The sequence below is a fragment of the Malus sylvestris genome, chromosome 3, assembly GCF_916048215.2.
Source record: "Malus sylvestris chromosome 3, drMalSylv7.2, whole genome shotgun sequence".
Classification (NCBI taxonomy): Eukaryota; Viridiplantae; Streptophyta; class Magnoliopsida; order Rosales; family Rosaceae; genus Malus; species Malus sylvestris.
This window is the reverse complement of record NC_062262.1, coordinates 10,055,339-10,076,001: the sequence shown is the minus strand read 5'-3', so window position 1 is coordinate 10,076,001 and position 20,663 is coordinate 10,055,339. Positions and strand designations below refer to the sequence as shown.

Below are 20,663 nucleotides of genomic sequence, written 5' to 3'. Positions count from 1 at the left end.
ATCTGATTTGGTTAGCGATTCCAAAGTCTCCCTTCGTTGAATGCTTGGGTTGCCTCCCAAGAAGCGCTTGATTTAACGTCTTTAGCCGGACGAATCTTTCCTTTAAACTCCCCTCGGCTCCAAAGCATGGAATTTATCTTTTAATGGGAGGTGATACTTGAAATGATTCGGCAATGGTTTAAATTCAAGAGTGGGTGCCTGAATCATCAAAATCAGAAACATGTTAGTATAAATTAAAATTAGAATTGGAGAAGATGGCTTACTTTCTTTTTCTGACACAAACTCAATGATAAACACCACATTGTTGAACATTTCCGGGACTTTGAACTTGGCCAGGTTTACTATGATGGTTGTGGCTTGTCCCGTGTCATCAAACTCAACTGCTTTGGGCTTGATTGTCTCATGCACGGCCTCTTGGATGTATTCTTGATATGCTTCAACCACTTCATTTTCTTGAATCCCTTTTCTTGGTGTGCAAGGTTCTTTGAACGTTTCAATACCATCGGGAACTTGTTTTGGTGCACCAAGAATTGGGATATCACTTTGCACCTTTGGAAGAGCTTCCACAATGTCTTTTTCACTCTCTTTGATATTTGGAATCAAAAACCTGCAAGGACAAAGGACATTCGGTGGAATAATGTTATAATGAAGTGAATTTAGAACTTCCTCACCTAAGCTGGATGACATAGGGATTTGAGGAGCTTGCAGCAAGAATTCTTCTAAACTGCCCAGGTCGTCCTCCTCCTCTTCTGCTTGCAGCAGCAATTCATCCATGTTCGGGCTGTGTTTGGATGGTTCTAGGACAGCTTCATCCTTCATGTCACCTTCCAAAGTGATGGCTTCATCGATTTCTCTTTCTGCCTTTGAATTTGCAATGTTTGAGTTGGAAAGTTCACTTTGATCTTGAATCTGTGCCATGAATTCCACAATCTGCCCAACTTGCATATCCAATTCGTCCAATCTTTTGACTCGGTCTTGCATCTCCTGGTTTTGATTTTCTACTCCCTGATTCAAAGAGGTGAGTAACTTATTAAGTGTATCATTATCCAAGGATGTACCTGAATTGAATTGGGTTGATTGTTGTGGTGGCTGTGACGGTTCATATGGCCACTGATAAAACTCTTCTGATGGCGACAATTGTTCTTCTTTTTGTAAACCATGCGCCACAGAAATTAGTCCTTTAAGAATTTCATTATAATTCATGGGCATACTTTGATTTGATTGGAATTGTTGTGGGGAATGCTGTGGTGGCTGCATAGGTCTTGAATAGAACTCGTCTTGCTGCCAATATCCACCTTGTTGAAATTGTTGAGGTTCATCCCACATATAATCTGAATTACCTCTCCAATCTGAATTGTAAGCGTTGGAAAATATGTTGCCCCTTGATTGGTTATGGCCTTGATATCCCCAAACATCTTCATTTGCATAAAATTGAGGACTTTGATAACCTTGCCCATAGGGCACATCAAATGTAGGGACACTTGGCATTGTGGTCCGTTCGGCATTATGAGTCAATTGAGCAGTGAGCTGTGCCAATTGAGCTTGAATGGTCGCAAGTGCCATGTCTCGCTCCATTTGTACCTAAAATCAAAGAAAGAAAAATAAATCAAATATCAAAAGTAACACAAAACTAAGTCAAAAACTAAAACAAAAACAAACTAAACAAAAAGAAAAGAACCAAGGGATTAGCAAAGTTGCTAATCCCCGGCAACGGCGCCAAAATTTGATGCGTAAAATAACTAAACACACAAATTAAACCCTCTTTTTATCAAATGTAGTAAAGTATGTAAGTAGGGATCGTTCTAGACCGGGGATTAGGAGGGATTGCTAAATCACTTGGAAACTGACTTGAAAACGTAAAAACAAAGTTTAAAACACTAAACTAGATTCAAAGAATGCAAAACTATATTTTAAAATACTAAGATAAACAAGAAGACTCAAACAGCACTCAAAACACTTAAAAACATAATCTAAGACAAATTCTAATTAATATGACTCAAAGAAATAAGATGGGGTTGATTTTGGACGAAAATAATTAAATTAAGACAAGAACAAAGTAAACAGATTCTTAGACAAATTTGGGTGAATCAAAACAGATTGTAAATGAATTTGAATTTAACTTATGGATGGAAGGCTAGCTAGGAGGTTCTTCTCCACACATATCACACTTGCATACAAAACGATTTCCAGTTGCTTTTCGATAAACTATGAATACTCAACGCCCCAAATTAACCGTGAATTGCACTAATTAACCCTCAGTTTTTCCACAAGTTATTAGGTTGGATGATTGCATACGACAACCCAAAACATTCCCTACAAGTTCCCTACATGAATTGCATAATAGAGATACAAGCAAGAATCATTAAGTTCTATGAAAAACATAAGCATTGACGAGGCACTCGTTACTATGATTTGCATGAAACTTATGCCAAGAATTTACTTAACGTGATTGTGACTAGCAACCTTCACTACTTGTGAATATAAGTTCATAACGATTAGGTGAAACTCCCTTATATTCTAGCGTCAAATTCATGCATGAAAATTAAGCGTGCACTCTCAACCAACATACACAAATCAGTTTTTATACGAACGGATAAGTAAATTGAATTCACAACTTATGAATCACAACTGGATGTAATCAAATCATATTGCAAGCATGAACATAGTTTCGAATCACCCCCTAACTAAGAGGGGTTTAGTTCCTCATACTTACAAAGCAAAGATGCATAAATTTAGACATTAAAAACAAAGATAGAAAACACCTAGAAACGCTCCAACACTCCCAAGGTTTGGGCATAGGCACGGCACAAGATGTTCCTTCTCTTTCCTTCCTTGCAAGCAGCGGCACTAGAGGTTTTGGACGGTTTTAGGTGGTTTTTATGGTGTAGAAAGGATGGGGAATGGTATGGAAAGGTTTAGGATTGATGGGTGGTGTGGCTAGGGGTGGTTTTTGGCTAAATTTGGAGAGAAAATCTGTTATGACTTTGATGAATATGGAAGGTGGTATTTATAGGCTTGAGATAGGACCACTCCATTTCCTTTGCATGTGAGCTTGTGTGGGTGTGTGTTTGGCATGTTTCCCCTTTACATTTACACACACATGCTTCATCATTTCAACCACAAAACACACACATTTTCTGCCATGTTTTTCCCTTTACATTTACACACACATGCTTCATCATTTCAACCACAAAACACACACAATTCCTTCACCTTTGCCATGAGTTTTGTATGTGTATGCTTCAATGTTCTTCTCTTTGCCATGTGTTTGCTTTCTTTGCCATGTGTTTGCTGCCATGTTTTCCCCTTTACATTTACACACACATGCTTCATCATTTCAATCACAAAACACACACAATTCCTTCACCTTTGCCATGAGTTTTGTCTTCACTTTGCATGTGGGCTTCTTTGCATGTGTTTTCTCCCTCTCTTGCCTTGAGTTTGCATGTGGGCTTCTTTGCATGTGTTTATCCTTGCAATTACACACACACACTTGCACACACAAAAGCCCAAAACGTCCATCCTCATGTCTCCATGTTTGCACCATCCAATCTTAGCCCAAAAATGCTCCAAAATGCTCCAAAATGCATCTTCTTGCATCCTTGGCCCATAGAACCTACAAACACACAAAAATGGCTTAAACTACTAACATAACTAAGAACTAAGAACATAAATGCACGAAAACAAACATACTAAGTCGCATAAATATGCTCCTATCAATATTCATACTAGAAAATAGTCTCTCCACCAAAGCAGTTGTAAGCAATAATATCAAAGCCAATGTAAGAAGCTTAAATTGGCTAGGATTAAATCCTAAAAAATGTTAGGCGCTAATCAAACAGTTGACTAGAATCTAGCAGCTAGGTGCCTAGGTGAGATCTAGGTACGAGCCTAGATGGATTTAAATTATCATAAAATAAGCATTAAACAATATTTACATTGTTTTTAAAAAGTAATACAATATTTTATAAATAATGTGAGAATTTAAGATAAACACGGTGGGAGTCTTAAAAGATAAAATAAAAATACATACAAGAATTTAAAAAAAAAGAAAAAAAAAGAGAGAAATGGGTTAATAACCCACAAAAAAAGTGGGGTCAGAAAAGAAAAAAGGGGGGGGGATGGGCAAACAAACAAGTGGGGCAGAAAGATAAAGACTGAAAGAGCAAACTCAGCATAGTATTTTAACAGAGAAAAAAAGGTACACAAACATTCAACATGATAATACTGGGGTAAGGTGTCAGTACCCAATTTTTACTGACTTAAGTGGCTCAATAATTGTCCAACACCTGTCTTTAAAACTCACACCTAAATTCTTGCTATCCTGATAACCAAATGGATAATTCTTGCCTACTGATATGTCAATAAACCATTTTTATTGACCATTATATAGCTTAATAGAAATGTTACACTTGTCTATTTGATTGCTCCAAGCTCCTACTATTTTGATAACCAAACATCCTACTTGCTCCCATAACCTAATAACCAAACAACATTCTTCTTCCTCTCATAAACCCCACCAGACATGGCTGACCAACCCTTACCTCCTCCAACCTCTGTCGTCCTACATCCCCACTCTCGTCTTTTTTTCTAGCCTCTTCTCGCCGACCCCACCTCGTCTCCTCTTCCAAGCTCTCCCCTCCAGTTCGGAGGGGCTGAACTAGTCGGGTTTTTTGGCGAGAGAAGGGGCTGAACCAAAGCTCCAGTCGTGTTTTCTAACGAGGGGAGTGGCGGCTGCCACTTCTCACCCTCACGTGGCTTCGCCACTAGTCACAACTAGAGAGAGGACTTCAACTTAAACCAAAGCGGGAAGAAAAATAAGAATAAATAAACAATGGCATTTAGAATTCAGATTCATACCATTTGGAACAAACAAAAAAACCCCTAAACTAGTGTGACAAGCTCTTTTGCAATATGATTGCAAGGAGATCATATTGTTTGGATTAATCATTTGTCCACTTTTTTCGTAGTCCTAACTTGAAATGCATTTCTCTTTGCAAATTTTGGGTTTTTATTTCTAAATGAGTGTACGGATAAATCTACCAATTGAATTTGGTTTGTGAGGTAATTTAGGTAGTAAATATGGTTTAAAGAGATATTGATGGTTTAATTAAAGTTAATATGGGTGAAAAGAGTAAGTTGAGTGTAGAAAGAGATTATATGGGTTCAAATAAAATTTCCTTCAAAATACCCATCCAACTAAAAATATCTCCTCACTTTTTATTCAGAATTTGATTTTTTTTTTTTTACATCAAAATGTTCCTAAAATTAAACAAGATAGATGATTAAAAATAAAATAAAAAATCCAAAATCCAAAATTATTAGTACAAAAGTACAAAAGTTTAACAAATTATAATGTTGGGTTGAAGATAGCCTAAGTGTATGGTATGTAACTATATCGAGTTCAATATCTCTTCGAGTAATCATTTTGACCACGTTTTTTTCTTCCTTGACCAACCCCTCCTTACAAAGGTTGTCAACCAGGATATTGAAAGTAAGCACATTTGGAGAGGTATTTTTGCTCACCATTTCATTCGACAATCCTGTAGATTCTTTCCACTCCCCCCTTATTTGCAAACTCCGTGAATCAAAGAGGTTCAGTGCATCAATAATTAAAGTATCCTTACAAAGACTAAAAATAATTAGGTTAGGTTTGCAAGATTAGTGACTTTCGCAACACATTGAGGACAACAGAAGGCAGAGGACGCGTTTGAAACATTTCGTCCAACACATTGAAGGCATCCTCAAGATTAGTGACTTTCGCAAGGCAAAAGAGCCTTGGTCTTGGTGGGGGAAGTTTTTGGGGTTTAGCCTATGGTAAATTGATATTTAACTACTTACTGCACAAGAGAAAGGTAATATCCTCAGCATTTATTCGAATGATTAAAATGAAACTTCTTTTCAACTGCATTAAAAACCACAAACCTCTTGAGCTTCAACCGCAGAATTTGAATCTACCACCTTATTAGATGGAACAGGATAATCAGCCAGAACTTCAACTTCTGGTCCTACATCAAGGATAGAGGGAGCACGGATGAAAACTCCACGAAATACTTGAGGACCACCTTCCATAGAAGCAAGCTCTGGTACTGCAAGTTCAGCCTCAAAGCTCTGAATCTGCAGGTTTTTGGTTTACCAAAAGCAAAACAATTACCACATTGAATATCGAAATCACGTGAACTTGAGAATAGAGAAGTGAGTACATTACCTGACTGCCAAAGAAGTTTCTGTGGACGGTGCAATCTAGGCCGCCAACAAGTTCCTGTCCTCCTATTTTCTGTCCTGAAAAGTGAAAATCAAGCCGCTCCTCTCATCACATTTATAAAACAATTGAACATATCAATAACTTAAAGGATTGATAACAGCAACGAAAGAAAGAAGGAACATGAACGTGCCTGTAGCTTTGTTTGCTAAGAAAATAAGACCTGCATAGGTCCCCCAAACAGGCTTCCCCATTTTAACAAACTCACGCAGAGCAGGAAACTGTCAACAAAATAAACCAATATCAAACAAAGGAACAAATCAAAACAAACCCAGAAGCTGAGAGAGAGAGATAGATACCAGGTTGTGGAACTCGGCGAGCTTAGCCATGGTGGTGCTCTCCCCTCCAGGCATTATAAGGGAGGCCACGGTTTCAAGCTGCTCTGGCTTCCTTATCTCCACGCCCTTCACCCCAAGCCTTCTCATAGCTACAACACACACAAACAGTGGCACAGTGCATCAGAAAACATAATGCAATTATATCGAATGCATTTGCTGCGAGAGAGGAAATATTGAGATTCAAAACTTGAAGAGAATTCTGATTTGAGTTCTTGATTGAACGTTTTTTTCAATGACTTGATTATTGTATGGAAGGAGTCTATTAGTCGTCTGCCAGTTTAGAGTAAGGGGTGGGCACTTAAAACTAAAAGCTGAAACCGAAACACAGATTAAATTGAACCGCACTGGACAATTCTGTTTTTGCGATTTTGAAACGATTTTGGTTTAAAACTAAACGGCAATATGAAAAGGTGGTATGTTCACACTCCTCTCAATTTTCGATCGTCAAATCGATTGATTGAAAAAGATCAACAACAACAACAACAACAAAGCCTTTTCCCACTAAGTGGGGTCGGCTATATGAATCCTAGAACGCCATTGCGCTCGGTTTTGTGTCATGTCCTCCGTTAGATCCAAGTACTCTAAGTCTTTTTTTAGGGTCTCTTCCAAAGTTTTCCTAGGTCTTCCTCTACCCCTTCGGCCCTGAACCTTTGTTCCGTAGTCACATCTTCGAACCGGAGCGTCAGTAGGCCTTCTTTACACATGTCCAAACCACCGTAACCGATTTTCTCTCATTTTTCCTTCAACTTCGGCTACTCCTACTTTACCTTGGATATCCTCATTCACAATCTTATCCTTTCTCGTGTGCCCTCACATCCCACGAAGCATCCTTATCTCCGCTACACCCATTTTATGTACGTGTTGATGCTTCACCGCCCAACATTCTGTGCCATACAACATCGCTGGCCTTATTGCCGTCCTATAAAATTTTCCCTTGAGCTTTAGTGACCTACGACGGTCACACAACACGCCGGATGCACTCTTACACTTCATCCATCCAGCTTGTATTCTATGGTTGAGATCTCCATCTAATTCTCCGTTCTCTTGCAAGATAGATCCTAGGTAGCGAAAACGGTCGCTTTTTGTGATCTTCGCTAGATTGCTCCGGTCATTAGTGTGGATAAGTATATAAATGGATAGAGATAGGAAAGCAAACACCAGATGTACGTGGTTCACCCATATTGGCTACGTCCACGAAATAGAGGAGTTCTCATTAATTGTGAAGGGTTTACACAAGTACATAGGTTCAAGCTCTCTTTTAGTGAGTACAAGTGAATGATTTAATACAAATGACATTAGGAAATATTATGGGAGAATGATCTCGTAATCACGAAACTTCTAAGTTCCGAAGTGTGGTATCGTCTTGACTTGCCTTATCTGTCTCGTAGGTAGATGTGGCAGCTTCTCTGGAAGTACTCTTCCTCCATCCAGGGGTGGTATCTTTAACTGGTGGAGATGCACAAGGTAATGTATCAATTTCACTTGAAGCTTACTTGTAGTTTCAGGCTTGGTCAAGCGCGATACAAACCATGTAGTAGGAGTCCTCCAAGTCGCCGAGCTAGGGGATCTACTGAAAGAGGTGACAGACAAGGTAAGCAATCAGAGCTCCAAGCAATCAGTCCCAGATCAGAACTTTGATTTCGAGTTCCGGCTGATTGTTCACATTCTCCCTATCCTGCAGGCAGCATGAAGGATAAAGAGAAGAAAAATGAGAATAGATGATATGGGATACTTTTGCTTTTGAAGAAGTAACTTTCCACAGGCTTATTCTTGAACTGGGCTGGAGGGTTTTCTGGTTTCCTCCAGAGTATAAGGCCGACTGAAGAATTTGAGGGTCAAAACAAGTCCATCAAATCTATAGTACGTTCGACCCTGCTGATATGGGATACTTTTGCTTTTGACAGAGTAGTGGATGTATCGGCACGTGTGCTGTTACGCTTGTCTCCACATGCTTCCTTGTATCCTTCTCACTTGCCTTATATGTTCCTCAGGCAGATGCGGTATCTTCCCTGGAAGCATAAGATGTTGAAGATGAGTACTCGAGAGCAATGTCAGGTAAGTAATCAAGTAAGGGGTTCCAGGCAGTCAGTTCCTGACTGGAAGCTTGATTCCAAGTGTTGACTGATTGCTCTCTTTCTCCTTGTCTTGCAGGTAAGAACAAGGCCAAAGGAAAAGACAGGGAAAAAACATGATATGGGATACTCTTGCTTTTAACCCTGATGATATGAGATATTCTTGCTCTAGTATAGCTTGTTTGCAGAGGTATTATCGGGGGGAAAGAAAGCTGAATATTTCGAAAGGCTTCTTTGGGAGTGCCCTTTCAGATATGAGGAAGGGTTGAGCATTTTTGCAGGTCTGCCTGTCTGTTGGGGATGAAGGTCAACATATATAGGAGTCTCCCTAACAACAAGTAGTAATGCTATTCCTTTACCCTGCTTGGTCATAACACGATAGTGGGAGCTGCCAGCTTCACATGTTTTAACTCTGTCAGAGCACTTTGAAAAAGTGGTCTGTGGTATCTGGAAAGCTGATGTTGCGTGTAAAGATTACATACAAGCTTTATCCAAGGAGATCCGGCTCTTGAAGTTGGGAAAGTGGTGCCTCTTCGATTTTCGAACAAGCAATCCTGTCGGAGATCTGGCTCTCGAGATTTAGAGAACGATGCCTTTTCGATTTTTGAGAAAGCAATCCTGCTAGGGGTCTGGCTCTCGAGATTCGGAAAGCGGTGTCTCTTCGATTTTTTAGAAAGTAATCATGTTGGGAGTCTGGCTCTCGAGATTCGGAGGGCGGTGCCTCTTCGATTTTGGAGCAAGCAATCTTGTTGAGAGTGTTTTCTCGAACGTGAGAAAAGGTTGGGCATGTTTGCTAGTCTATCGTGCCACGAAGCACAGAGGTTGACACACAGGGACTTTCCAATTATCCAGCAGTGGTACTGTTCCTTTACCCTTGTGGGTAATAATATGGTAGCTAGACCTTCAAAATTTATGTGTCTAAACTTTGTTAGTGCTGTTTCTTTGCTATTCTTTTACCCTTCTTGGTCAGAGCGGTGTAGTGGAAGCTGCAAGCTTCACGTGTCTCAACTTTGTCAGAGAACTTTGGCAAAGTTATATGTGGTACCCATGAGCTAATGTTGCGTGTGGGAAGTGGGTGATTGAACAGTAAGATTCATGTGCTTTCTACTTCACCAGAAATCTTCGACATAATGCCCATAATTTCCGCAAAGCTGACAGGTGCTGATAAGGCTGGAAAAGTAGGTGCCTCTTCGATTTCTGAGATCGGCCCTCGTGGTCTCTGAGCAGCCCAGCTTTTGAGAAAGCAAGCGCCTCTTCGATTTCTGAGATCGGCCTTCGTGGTCTTTGAGCAGCCCAACTTTTGAGAAAGCAAACGTCTCGTGGTCTCTGAGCAGCCCAGCTTTTGAGAAAGAAAACGCCTCTTCGATTTCTGAAGCTCCGTCGAGTGCAGATTTTTATAGAGGCTGGCATTAAGTTCCAAAGCACACTTGAATCTCCACCAGTAGAAGCTCCATTCTTGCACTTCTAAGATCTTGATTTGTCCGACCTCTTCTCTCTTCAACACCTTTGAAAATGTCTGGCCCCTCCGACTATCGTTTTGACTTGAACCTTGTTGAAGAGGCAGCCACGCCTTCTCCAGACAACATATGGCGCCCATCCTTCATCTCCCCTACTGGTCCTCTTACCGTTAGGGATTCCGTGATGAAGAATGATATGACCACTGCGGTAGTGGCCAGGAACCTTCTCACTCCCAAAGATAACAGACTACTTTCCAAACGGTCTGATGAGTTGGCTGTTAAGAATTCTCTGGCTCTCAGTGTTCAGTGTGCAGGTTCTGTGTCTAACATGGCCCAACGCCTATTTGCTCGAACCCGCCAAGTTGAATCATTGGCGGCTGAAGTGATGAGTCTCAAACAGGAGATTAGAGGGCTCAAGCATGAGAATAAACAGTTGCACCGGCTCGCACATGACTATGTTACAAACATGAAGAGGAAGCTTGACCAGATGAAGGAATCTGATGGTCAGGTTTTACTTGATCATCAGAGATTTATGGGTTTGTTCCAAAGGCATTTATTGCCTTCGTCTTCTGGGGCTGTACCGCGTAATGAAGCTCCAAATGATCAACCTCTGTTGCCTCATCCTTCTAGGGTTCTGTCCAGTACTGAGGCTCCAAATGATCCCCCTCCAGTGTCTGCTCTTTCTGGGGCTCTACCGACTGCTGAGACTTCTCCTAAGCAACCTTTATGAAGGCTCCTTCTTATTTGTTTATTTTGACTTATGTATATGTACATATTTGTGACTTATCGGGGATATCAATAAATAGTTTTCCTTCATTTCAACGTATTGTGTTAAATACACCAAAGCCTTATTCGCTAAGTTCTCTGAATTTTCTTTTGTTGAAGCTTGTATGTTGAAGCTTTGTGAGTGGAGCATGTAGGTTGAGGTAGTATTCCCTTAATTTCCCGAGTGAGGAAAACTTCTCGGTTGGAGACTTGGAAAATCCAAGTCACTGAGTGGGATCGGCTATATGAATCTTTGAACGCCATTGTGCTCGGTCTTGTGTCATGTCCTCCGTTAGATCCAAGTACTCTAAGTCTTTTCTTAGAGTCTCTTCCAAAGTTTTCCTAGGTCTTCCTCTACCCCTTCGGCCCTGAACCTCTGTCCCATAGTCGCATCTTCTAATCGGAGCGTCAGTAGGCCTTCTTTGCACATGTCCAAACCACCGTAACCGATTTTCTCTCATCTTTCCTTCAATTTCGGCTACTCCTACTTTACCCCGGATATCCTCATTCCTAATCTTATCCTTTCTTGTGTGCCTACACATCCAACGAAGCATCCTCATCTCCGCTACACCCATTTTGTGTACGTGTTGATGCTTCACCGCCCAACATTCTGTGCCATACAGCATCGCCGGCCTTATTGCCGTCCTATAAAATTTTCCATTGAGCTTCAATGGCATACGGCGGTTACACAACACGCCGGATGCACTCTTCCACTTCATCCATCTAGCTTGTATTCTATGGTTGAGATCTCCATCTAATTCTCCGTTCTTTTGCAAGATAGATCCTAGGTAACGAAAATGATCGCTCTTTGGTATTTCTTGATCTCCGATCCTCACCCCTAACTCGTTTTGGCTTCCATTTGCACTGAACTTGCACTCCATATATTCTGTCTTTGATCGGCTTAGGCGAAGACCTTTAGATTCCAACACTTCTCTCTAAAGGTTAAGCTTTGCATTTACCCCTTCCTGAGTTTCATCTATCAACACTATATCGTCTGCGAAAAGCATACACCAAGGAATATCATCTTGAATATGTCCTATTAACTCATCCATTACCAACGCAAAAAGGTAAGGACTTAATGATGAGCCTTGATGTAATCCTACAGTTATGGGAAAGCTTTCGGTTTGTCCTTCATGAGTTCTTACGGCAGTCTTTGCTCCTTCATACATATCCTTTATAGCTTGGATATATGCTACTCGTACTCCTTTCTTCTCTAAAATCCTCCAAAGAATGTCTCTTGGGATCCTATCATACGCTTTTTCCAAATCTATAAAGACCATGTGTAAATCCTTTTTCACATCTCTATATCTTTCCATCAATCTTCGTAAGAGATAGATTGCCTCCATGGTTGAGCGCCCTGGCATGAACCCGAATTGGTTGTCCGAAACCCGTGTCTCTTGCCTCAATCTATGCTCAATGACTCTCTCCCAGAGCTTCATTGTATGACTCATTAGCTTAATACCCCTATAGTTCATGCAATTTTGTACGTCGCCCTTATTCTTGTAGATAGGCACCAAAGTGCTCGTTCGCCACTCATTTGGCATCTTCTTCATTTTCAAAATCCTATTGAAAAGGTCAGTGAGCCATGTTATACCTGTCTCTCCCAAAACTTTCCACACTTCGATTGGTATATCGTCTGGGCCTACTGTTTTTCTATGCTTCATCTTCTTCAAAGCTACAACCACTTCTTCTTTCCGGATTCGACGATAAAAAGAGTAGTTTCTACACTCTTCTGAGTTACTCAACTCCCCTAAAGAAGCACTCCTTTCATGTCCTTCATTGAAAAGATTATGAAAATAACCTCTCCATCTATCTTTAACCGCGTTCTCTGTAGCGAGAACCTTTCCATCCTCATCCTTGATGCACCTCACTTGGTTTAGGTCTCTTGTCTTCTTTTCCCTTGCTCTAGCTAGTTTATAGATATCCAACTCTCCTTATTTGGTATCTAGTCGCTTATACATATCGTCATAAGCCGCTAACTTAGCTTCTCTCACAGCTTTCTTCGCATCTTGCTTCGCTTTTCTATACCTTTCACCATTTTCATCGGTCCTATCCTTGTATAAGGCTTTACAACATTCCTTCTTAGCCTTCACCTTTGTTTTTACCTCCTCATTCCACCACCAAGATTCCTTTTGGTGTGTGGCAAAGCCCTTGGACTCTCCTAATACCTCTTTTGCTACTTTTCGGATACAACTAGCCATGAAATCCCACATTTGGCTAGCTTCCCCCTCTCTATCCCACACACACTGGGTGATTACTTTCTCTTTGAAAATGACTTGTTTTTCTTCTTTTAGATTCCACCATCTAGTCCTTGGGCACTTCCAAGTCTTGTTCTTTTTTCTCACTCTTTTGATATGTACATCCATCACCAACAAGCGATGTTGATTAGCCACGCTCTCTCCGGGTATAACTTTGCAATCCTTACAAGTTATACGATCCCCTTTCCTCATTAGAAGAAAATCTATTTGTGTTTTTGACGACCCACTCTTGTAGGTGATCACATGTTCTTCTCTCTTCTTAAAGAAGGTGTTGGCTAAGAAGAGATCATATGCCATTGCAAAATCCAAGATAGCTTCCCCATCCTCGTTTCTCTCCCCAAAACCATGGCCACCATGAAAACCTCCATAGTTGCCTGTCTCCCTGCCCACGTGTCCATTTAAATCTCCTCCTATAAATAACTTTTCCGTCTGAGCAATTCCTTGCACCAAGTCTCCAAGGTCTTCCCAAAATTTCTCCTTCGAACTCGTATCCAACCCTACTTGAGGTGCGTACGCACTAATCACATTGATAAGTTCTTGTCCTATTACAATCTTGATTGCCATGATTCTATCTCCTACCCTCTTGACATCTACAACATCTTGTGTCAAGGTCTTGTCCACGATGATGCCAACACCGTTTCTCGTTCTATTTGTGCCCGAGTACCAAAGTTTAAACCCTGAGTTTTCTAGATCCTTTGCCTTAAGACCAACCCACTTAGTTTCTTGTAGGCACATAATATTTATCCTTCTCCTCACCATAACTTCCACTACTTCCATAGATTTTCCCGTTAAGGTTCCTATATTTCACGTTCCTAAACGCATTCTACTCTCCTGAACTCTACCCTTCTGTCCTAGCTTATTCACCCTCCCCCGTCCAATGGAATCAAAGTACTTCTTTTGTGTGTCCCGTGTAAAGTTGATAGGTGCATATGCTCCCAAACAACTTTGAGTGGAGTCGTTCGAAAAGAAGTTTCTATGGCCCCCTTGCTCATTTAACACTGCATCCGGGTGCCTATGGAGATACAGCGACCCTTGCTCACTTATCACTGTGCTCAGGCCACACAGCGCGCCACTTACGGGTGACGCCCTAGCTTTAGCGCGATTTCATTCTGAATTCATTTTCATAAGGATTCGACGTAACTGTGGAGTGCCGGCTGTCGACCACATCAGCAAGCTCCAAGGCATCTCAAGCTTCTAGTTCACAAGGTTCAGTGACTCCTCATCCATCAAATTCAATTTCATAAGGTCCAAGGTCTTCCCAAGTATCATCTTCTCAAGCTCGTTCACAAGTTCAAAGGCCTCTTAACCTTCGAAGAGTAAGTGTCCAAAAGGAAAGGGAAAGAGAAAGGGTTGAACGATGCAAAATATTGACTTAAAAGTTGAAGCACCAAAACCTTTTTGTTGAATTGCATGAACCATTTATTTTTTCGGGTTGTACTACTAATCTCATAAGGCATTTTGTATTGAAGTTTGTTTGAACTTTAGTTTTAGTGTGGTAAACTTGACCTTTTCAATTGGGTGTTAGAGGAACTGCAGAATTTTGACAAATGGATCGAGTCCTCCTCCTATAGCTATCATTTCCTCCATTGCTTCTTCCATCAGATTCATATTTTATTACCAAAAACAAACAATAAGAGCTAAATTAAACAGAAATTAAACCAAGCCATAAATCCAGTATTGCATTTCATCTGATCATATCAGTCCAAATACTCTGCTTCTCCAACAGATATCACTCTTAAAAGAGTAACATAAAAGTTGCTCTGTCATTTGATAGATTAAATAAATAACACATGTCATACATCACTAGCGGAGCATGAACGAATGGCTACCTGAACTGGACTTGTCAGTGGAAGAACTTGCTCCAATGCAGCATTCGAGGGAAGGAACCACCGAAAGTTGTCAAAAGTGCAACAGTTCCAAACTGCATTGTGATGGTCATAAGGATCTGTTTCGGCTATCAAAAATACAAATAAACTTCACACTGCTCTTTCTATCAATGCCAACAAAGTGGGATCTGTTTCAACTATCAATTCTGTAGTCCATGCATCTGCAGAAAAACCCATTTCCACCATTTCTTTAATAAGTCTCATTGCCCTTGATGTTTTGCTGTTATTGATAAACCCGCGAATAATTGTGTTGTACGTGCAACCATTTGGAGAACAACCTTTCCTTTTCATTTCCCTAAGCAAGTTTTCTGCTTCACTTGTTAGCCCCGCGTTACAAAATCCACTAATCATTATCGTATATGTCCTAGCATTATGCTGAAATCCTTTTGATGATGAACTGCGAAAGACTTCCCATGCATACTCAACTTTTCCATCTTTGCACAAACCTTCAATGAGAATTCCATACGTTATGATATCAAAGTTCAACTTCTTTCCCTCCATCTCGCTTAGCAATTGCACTGCTTTGGGAAATTGTTGGTTTTCAAACAGGCCATCGAGTAAAATATTATAAGTTCGAACATTTGGAAGTTGGCCACAAGCTTGCATTTGAGAGAACAAAGTCTCTGCATCTTGTGTTCTCCCCATCTTGCAAAACCCATCCATAAGAGTGTTATAAGTAATTGTATTTGGAACCACTCCCCTACAAGACATTTCCAGAAAAAGCATTCGGGCGTCATCAATCATTTTATGCTTACAATAACCATTTATCAATATGTTATAGCTATGAACATCAATCATGGATCCTTTGCTAAGCATTAGTTCAAAAACTTTTTTCGCCTGACCCATTTCTCCGAGCAAACAGTAACCGTCCATAAGTGTACGGTAAGTAACTGTATCAGGTTCAATATCTCTTTGAATCATCATTTCGACCACGCTCCTTGCTTTTTGGAACATTCCCTCTTTACAAACTGTATCAATCAAAACATTGAAGGTGCGCACATTTGGAAAGATACCTTTACTCACCATTTCATTCAACAATCTTATAGATTCTTTCCACTCCCCTAATTTGCAAACTCCATGAATCAAACAGTTATAAGTAATGACATCTGGAGCAATTCCTTTACTTGTCATTTCGGAGAAGAGGTTCAATGCATCAACTAGGGGTGGGCGCGGTTCGGTTTGGTGCGGTTTTGAGTGAAACCAAAACCAAAACCGCAAGTTTTTGCGGTTTGGTTCGGTGCGGTTTTGAAGCCAAAACCAAAATGAAACCAAACCGTTTGGTTCGGTTCGGTGCGGTTTCAAACGGTTTCGGTTTGGTTTTTAAGAAAAAATGTACAATTTGCAATTTAACATATTAAAAAGCATTTCCCAATAGTAATAGGAAAATGACATTTGTTATGTAAACAATTAGCATGTTGCATGTAGTTGTGATGTTAAAACATGTTTGTGCAACAAAAAGGTATCACTTACAATATTTTTCATAAAACAAGTTGAATAAATTTGAATTCATTAAACATGAGCGAAATTTTCATACTAGAATATGTGATATCATGCTTCAAATGAGTGGCTTTTAGTAGATCATTGTTCGACTCTTGATAACAAAATTAGTCCACCCTTGTACATATATGTGTGTGTGATGGTATAAAATAACAAAGGTTCTTCAAGTTAATGAACAAAAGAAAGTGATGAATGATGATATTCTAGTGTGGTTGAGTCCATACTAAGTGTATGAATTTTAACAAACGACCAATTAAAACATGAAATCTAATATGGACATTTAATTAAATGTTTATTAATATTTGCGGTGCGGTTCGGTTTCGGTGCGGTTTTCAAAAGCCAAAACCGAAACCAAACCGTTTTCTATGTTGCGGTTCGGTTTCAAAACCGAAACCGTTTCAAAACCGCAAAACCAAACCGTTCGGTGCGGTTCGATTTGGTTCGTGTTTCGGTTTCGGTTTTCGGTTTTAAGTGCCCACCCCTAGCATCAACAATTAAAGTATCCTTGCAAAGACTGTGAATGATCGTGCTATAAATAACTATGTCAGGCTTGCAACCCCCTTCTTCCATCTTCTTAAGCAATTGGATAGCTCCAATGTAGTTACCTTTCATGCAAAGTCCCTTTACTAGTATGCCAAAAGTAACCACAGTGGGCTTCCAGTTACCACTCTCCATCATTTTATTCAGAATCCCGACAGCATCAGCCTCTCTATCCTTAAGAAGAAAGCCATTGATTAAAGTGTTTAAGGTCTTGACATCGGGTTCAAAACCCAATTTGAAGAATTTTCCCAAGACAGACAAACCAAACCTCATTTGGTTGAGATGACAGTAGCAATTGATGATAATGTTCAGAGTATAAACACCAGGACGAATTCCTGACACACCCATTTGGTTATTCAACGAGATGACCGTGGAATAATGTTTCAATCTCGCAACTTGACCCAATAGTTGAGTGAAGCGGACAAAGGAAGGCAGAGGATGCCTTTGAAGCATTTCATCGAACACACTGAGGGCATTCTCAAGATTAGTGACTTTCGCAAACTGGGGTGGTTGGGTGCTTCTGGATTGGGTTGATTTAGAAGCTCGAGAATGAAACAAACCCAAGTAATTGTTTACGAAAACAACAACAGAAGAGTGAAGAGAAGGCGGCATACCTCTGGCTCTGAGTCTGCGGCTGCCGTAACAAGCAGCAGTTGTTGCCCACCGCATCATCTTCTTCAGATCGGGCCGACTGAGCAACGATTATCAAACAGTAACCATACATAAGGCTGTCTCCGAGGGAGGCAGATTCCTGCCAAAATATTGAAATGGCTTAATTTTGATTATACAAAATAGAAGAGTATGGGAAATGGGAGGGGAAATGGGAGGGGAAATGAGAGGACATAGTGGAAATGCAGAGAATCTGCCTCTGTCTCGGAGGGGTTGAAAAAAACAAAAAATACATCTCCGAGGACTGTATCTTGGGGGTGAGAAAATGGAACCTTAGGTTTGGGGGTGGGAATTTGGGTCTGCTATTCCCCCGCACCGGATGGATGAGGGAAGGAATTGGGCCGAGGGCCTCAGCTTGCAGCACCTGAACGTGCAGACTAGACAAAGGTGGGCTTCGCGCATTAGATGCAGCAGCATGGAGAGATAGCCTAAGTGTATGGTTCAATCGAAATGATTGCTTTCATATTTGATAGTGTAAAGTTTTGAATCAATATTCATACTGAAAAATAATCTCTCCACCAAAGTAGTTGTAAGAAATAATATCAAAGCCACTGTAAGAAGCTTAAATTGGATAGGATTAGATCCTAAAAAATGTTAGGCGCTAATCAAACAGTGGACTGAAACCTAGTAGCTAGGTGTCTAGGCAAGATCTAGTTAGGAGCCTAGATGGATTTAAATTATCATAAAATAAGCATTAAACAATATTTACATTGTTTTTATAAAGTAATACAATATTTATAAATAATGTGAGAGTTTAAGATAAATACGGTGGGAGTCTTAAAAGATAAAATAAAAATACATACAAGAATAAAAAATAATAAAATAATAAAAAACAGAGAGAAATGGGTTAATAAACCACAAAAAAAGGTGGGGTCAGAAGAGAAGAAAAAAAAAGGGGGATGGGATGGGTAAACAAACAAGTGGGGCAGAAAGATAAAGACCGAAAGAGAAGTGGTGGTCAGCAAACTCATCACAGTATTTTAAGATAGAAAAAAAAAAGTAAACAAACGGTCAACATGATAATACTGGGGTAAGGTGTCAGTACCCAATTTTTACTGAATTAGGTGGCCCAATAATTGTCCAGCACCTGTCTTTAAAACTCACACCCAAATTCTTGTTATCCTGATAACCAAACGGATAATTCTTGCCTACTGATAGGTCAGTAAACAATTTTTACTAATCATTATATAGCTCAATAGAAATGTTACACCTGTTCATTTGATTGCTCTAAGCTCCTGCTATTTTGATAACCAAACATCCTACTAGCTCCTATAACCTGATAACCAAACAACAATTTTCTTCCTCCCATAAACCCCACCAGACATGGCTGACCAACTCTCACCTCCTCCAACCTCTGTCGTCGTACAACCCCACTCTCGTCTTCTTTTCCAGCCTCTTCTCGCCAACCCCACCTCGTCTCCTCCTCCAAGATCTCCTCTCCGGTTCGAAGGGGCTAAACCAGAGCTCCATTCCTCGCCCTCACGTAGTTTCGCCACTGATCACAACCAAAGAGAGGACTTCAACTTAAACCAAAGCGGGAAGAAAAATAAGAATGAAGAAACAATAGCATTTATAATTCAAATTCAGACCATTTGAAACAAACAAAAAACCCCCTGAACTAGTGCGACAAGCTCTTTTGCAATATGATTGCAAGGACGATCATATTGTTTGGATTAAGAATTTGTCCACTTTTTCGTAGTCCTAACTTGAAATGGACTTCTCTTTGCAAATTTTGGGTTTTTATTTCTAAATGAGTGTACGGATAAATCTACCAATTGAATTTGGTTTGTGAGGTAATTTAGGTAGTAAATATGGTTTAAAGAGATATTGATGGTTTAATTAAAGTTAATATGGGTGAAAAGAGTAAGTTGAGTGTAGAAAGAGATTATATGGGTTCAAATAAAATTTCCTTCAAAATACCCATCCAACTAAAAATATCTCCTCACTTTTTATTCAGAATTTGATTTTTTTTTTTTTTACATCAAAATGTTCCTAAAATTAAACAAGATAGATGATTAAAAATAAAATAAAAAATCCAAAATCCAAAATTATTAGTACAAAAGTACAAAAGTTTAACAAATTATAATGTTGGGTTGGAGATAGCCTAAGTATATGGTAAGTAACTATATCGAGTTCAATATCTCTTCGAGTAATCATTTTGACCACTTTTTTTCTTCCTTGACCAACCCCTCCTTCCAAAGGTTGTCAACCAGAATAATGAAAGTAAGCACATTTGGAGAGGTATTTTTGCTCACCATTTCATTCAACAATCCTGTAGATTCTTTCCACTCCCCTTATTTGCAAACTCCGTGAATCAAAGAGGTATAGGTAATGACTTTGGGAGGAGCAATACCCTTTCTCATCATTTATGATCGAGCTATAAATAATTAAAGTATCCTTACAAAGACTATCAATGATCGAGCTATAAATAATTAGGTTAGGTTTGCTAGTTCCCTCTTCCATCTTCTTAAGCAATTGATTGTTACCTTTCATGCAGAGTCCCTTTACTAGGGTGCCGAAAGTAATCACAACCAGCTTGCAGTTACTACTCTCCAACATTTTATTGAAAAGTTGTGCTGCCTCGGCGACTCTATCCTCAAGAAGAAAGCCGCAGATAGAGAGTGTTGAAGGTCGTGAAAACAACAATTAATGATGATGTTTAAAATATAAATACCAGGACGAACCAGAAACCCATCTGGTTATTCAAAGAGATGACTGCAGAATAATGTTTCAGCTTCGCAACTTGACCCAATAATTGATTGACGCGGACAACGGAAGGCAGAGGACGCGTTTGAAACAATTCGTCCAACACATTGAGGGCATCCTCAAGATTAGTGACTTTCGCAAGGCAAAACAGCCTTGGTCTTGGTGGGGGAAGTTTTCGGGGTTTAGCCTATGGTAAATTGATATTTAACTACT

General features: G+C 40.0%; 4 protein-coding genes across 4 annotated transcripts; all 4 read right to left on the bottom strand.

Annotated features, from left to right (window-relative positions):
- Positions 1 to 5,910: 5,910 nt before the first annotated feature.
- On the bottom strand, positions 5,911 to 15,051 carry LOC126616959 (probable pyridoxal 5'-phosphate synthase subunit PDX2). Its single transcript, XM_050285060.1, has 5 exons — positions 14,982 to 15,051; positions 6,562 to 6,689; positions 6,396 to 6,483; positions 6,209 to 6,282; positions 5,911 to 6,117 (listed from the first exon to the last, which is right to left on the bottom strand). The coding sequence occupies exons 2-5, from the start codon at positions 6,685 to 6,687 to the stop codon at positions 5,911 to 5,913; spliced, it is 495 nt and encodes a 164-aa protein (XP_050141017.1). The 5' UTR covers positions 6,688 to 6,689; positions 14,982 to 15,051.
- LOC126615895 (uncharacterized) lies at positions 7,066 to 14,000 on the bottom strand. Its single transcript, XM_050283821.1, has 2 exons — positions 11,269 to 14,000; positions 7,066 to 7,248 (listed from the first exon to the last, which is right to left on the bottom strand). The coding sequence occupies exon 1, from the start codon at positions 13,927 to 13,929 to the stop codon at positions 12,829 to 12,831; it is 1,101 nt and encodes a 366-aa protein (XP_050139778.1). The 5' UTR covers positions 13,930 to 14,000; the 3' UTR covers positions 7,066 to 7,248; positions 11,269 to 12,828.
- On the bottom strand, positions 14,806 to 18,010 carry LOC126615906 (putative pentatricopeptide repeat-containing protein At1g12700, mitochondrial). The gene is made up of 2 exons (XM_050283832.1): positions 17,015 to 18,010; positions 14,806 to 16,195 (listed from the first exon to the last, which is right to left on the bottom strand). Exons 1-2 carry the CDS (start codon positions 17,745 to 17,747, stop codon positions 15,129 to 15,131), a joined length of 1,800 nt encoding a protein of 599 aa, XP_050139789.1. The 5' UTR covers positions 17,748 to 18,010; the 3' UTR covers positions 14,806 to 15,128.
- An 889-nt stretch (positions 18,011 to 18,899) lies between these two features.
- Positions 18,900 to 20,567, bottom strand: LOC126615904 (uncharacterized). The gene is made up of 2 exons (XM_050283830.1): positions 20,231 to 20,567; positions 18,900 to 19,239 (listed from the first exon to the last, which is right to left on the bottom strand). The coding sequence occupies exons 1-2, from the start codon at positions 20,301 to 20,303 to the stop codon at positions 19,007 to 19,009; spliced, it is 306 nt and encodes a 101-aa protein (XP_050139787.1). The 5' UTR covers positions 20,304 to 20,567; the 3' UTR covers positions 18,900 to 19,006.
- Positions 20,568 to 20,663: the final 96 nt, after the last annotated feature.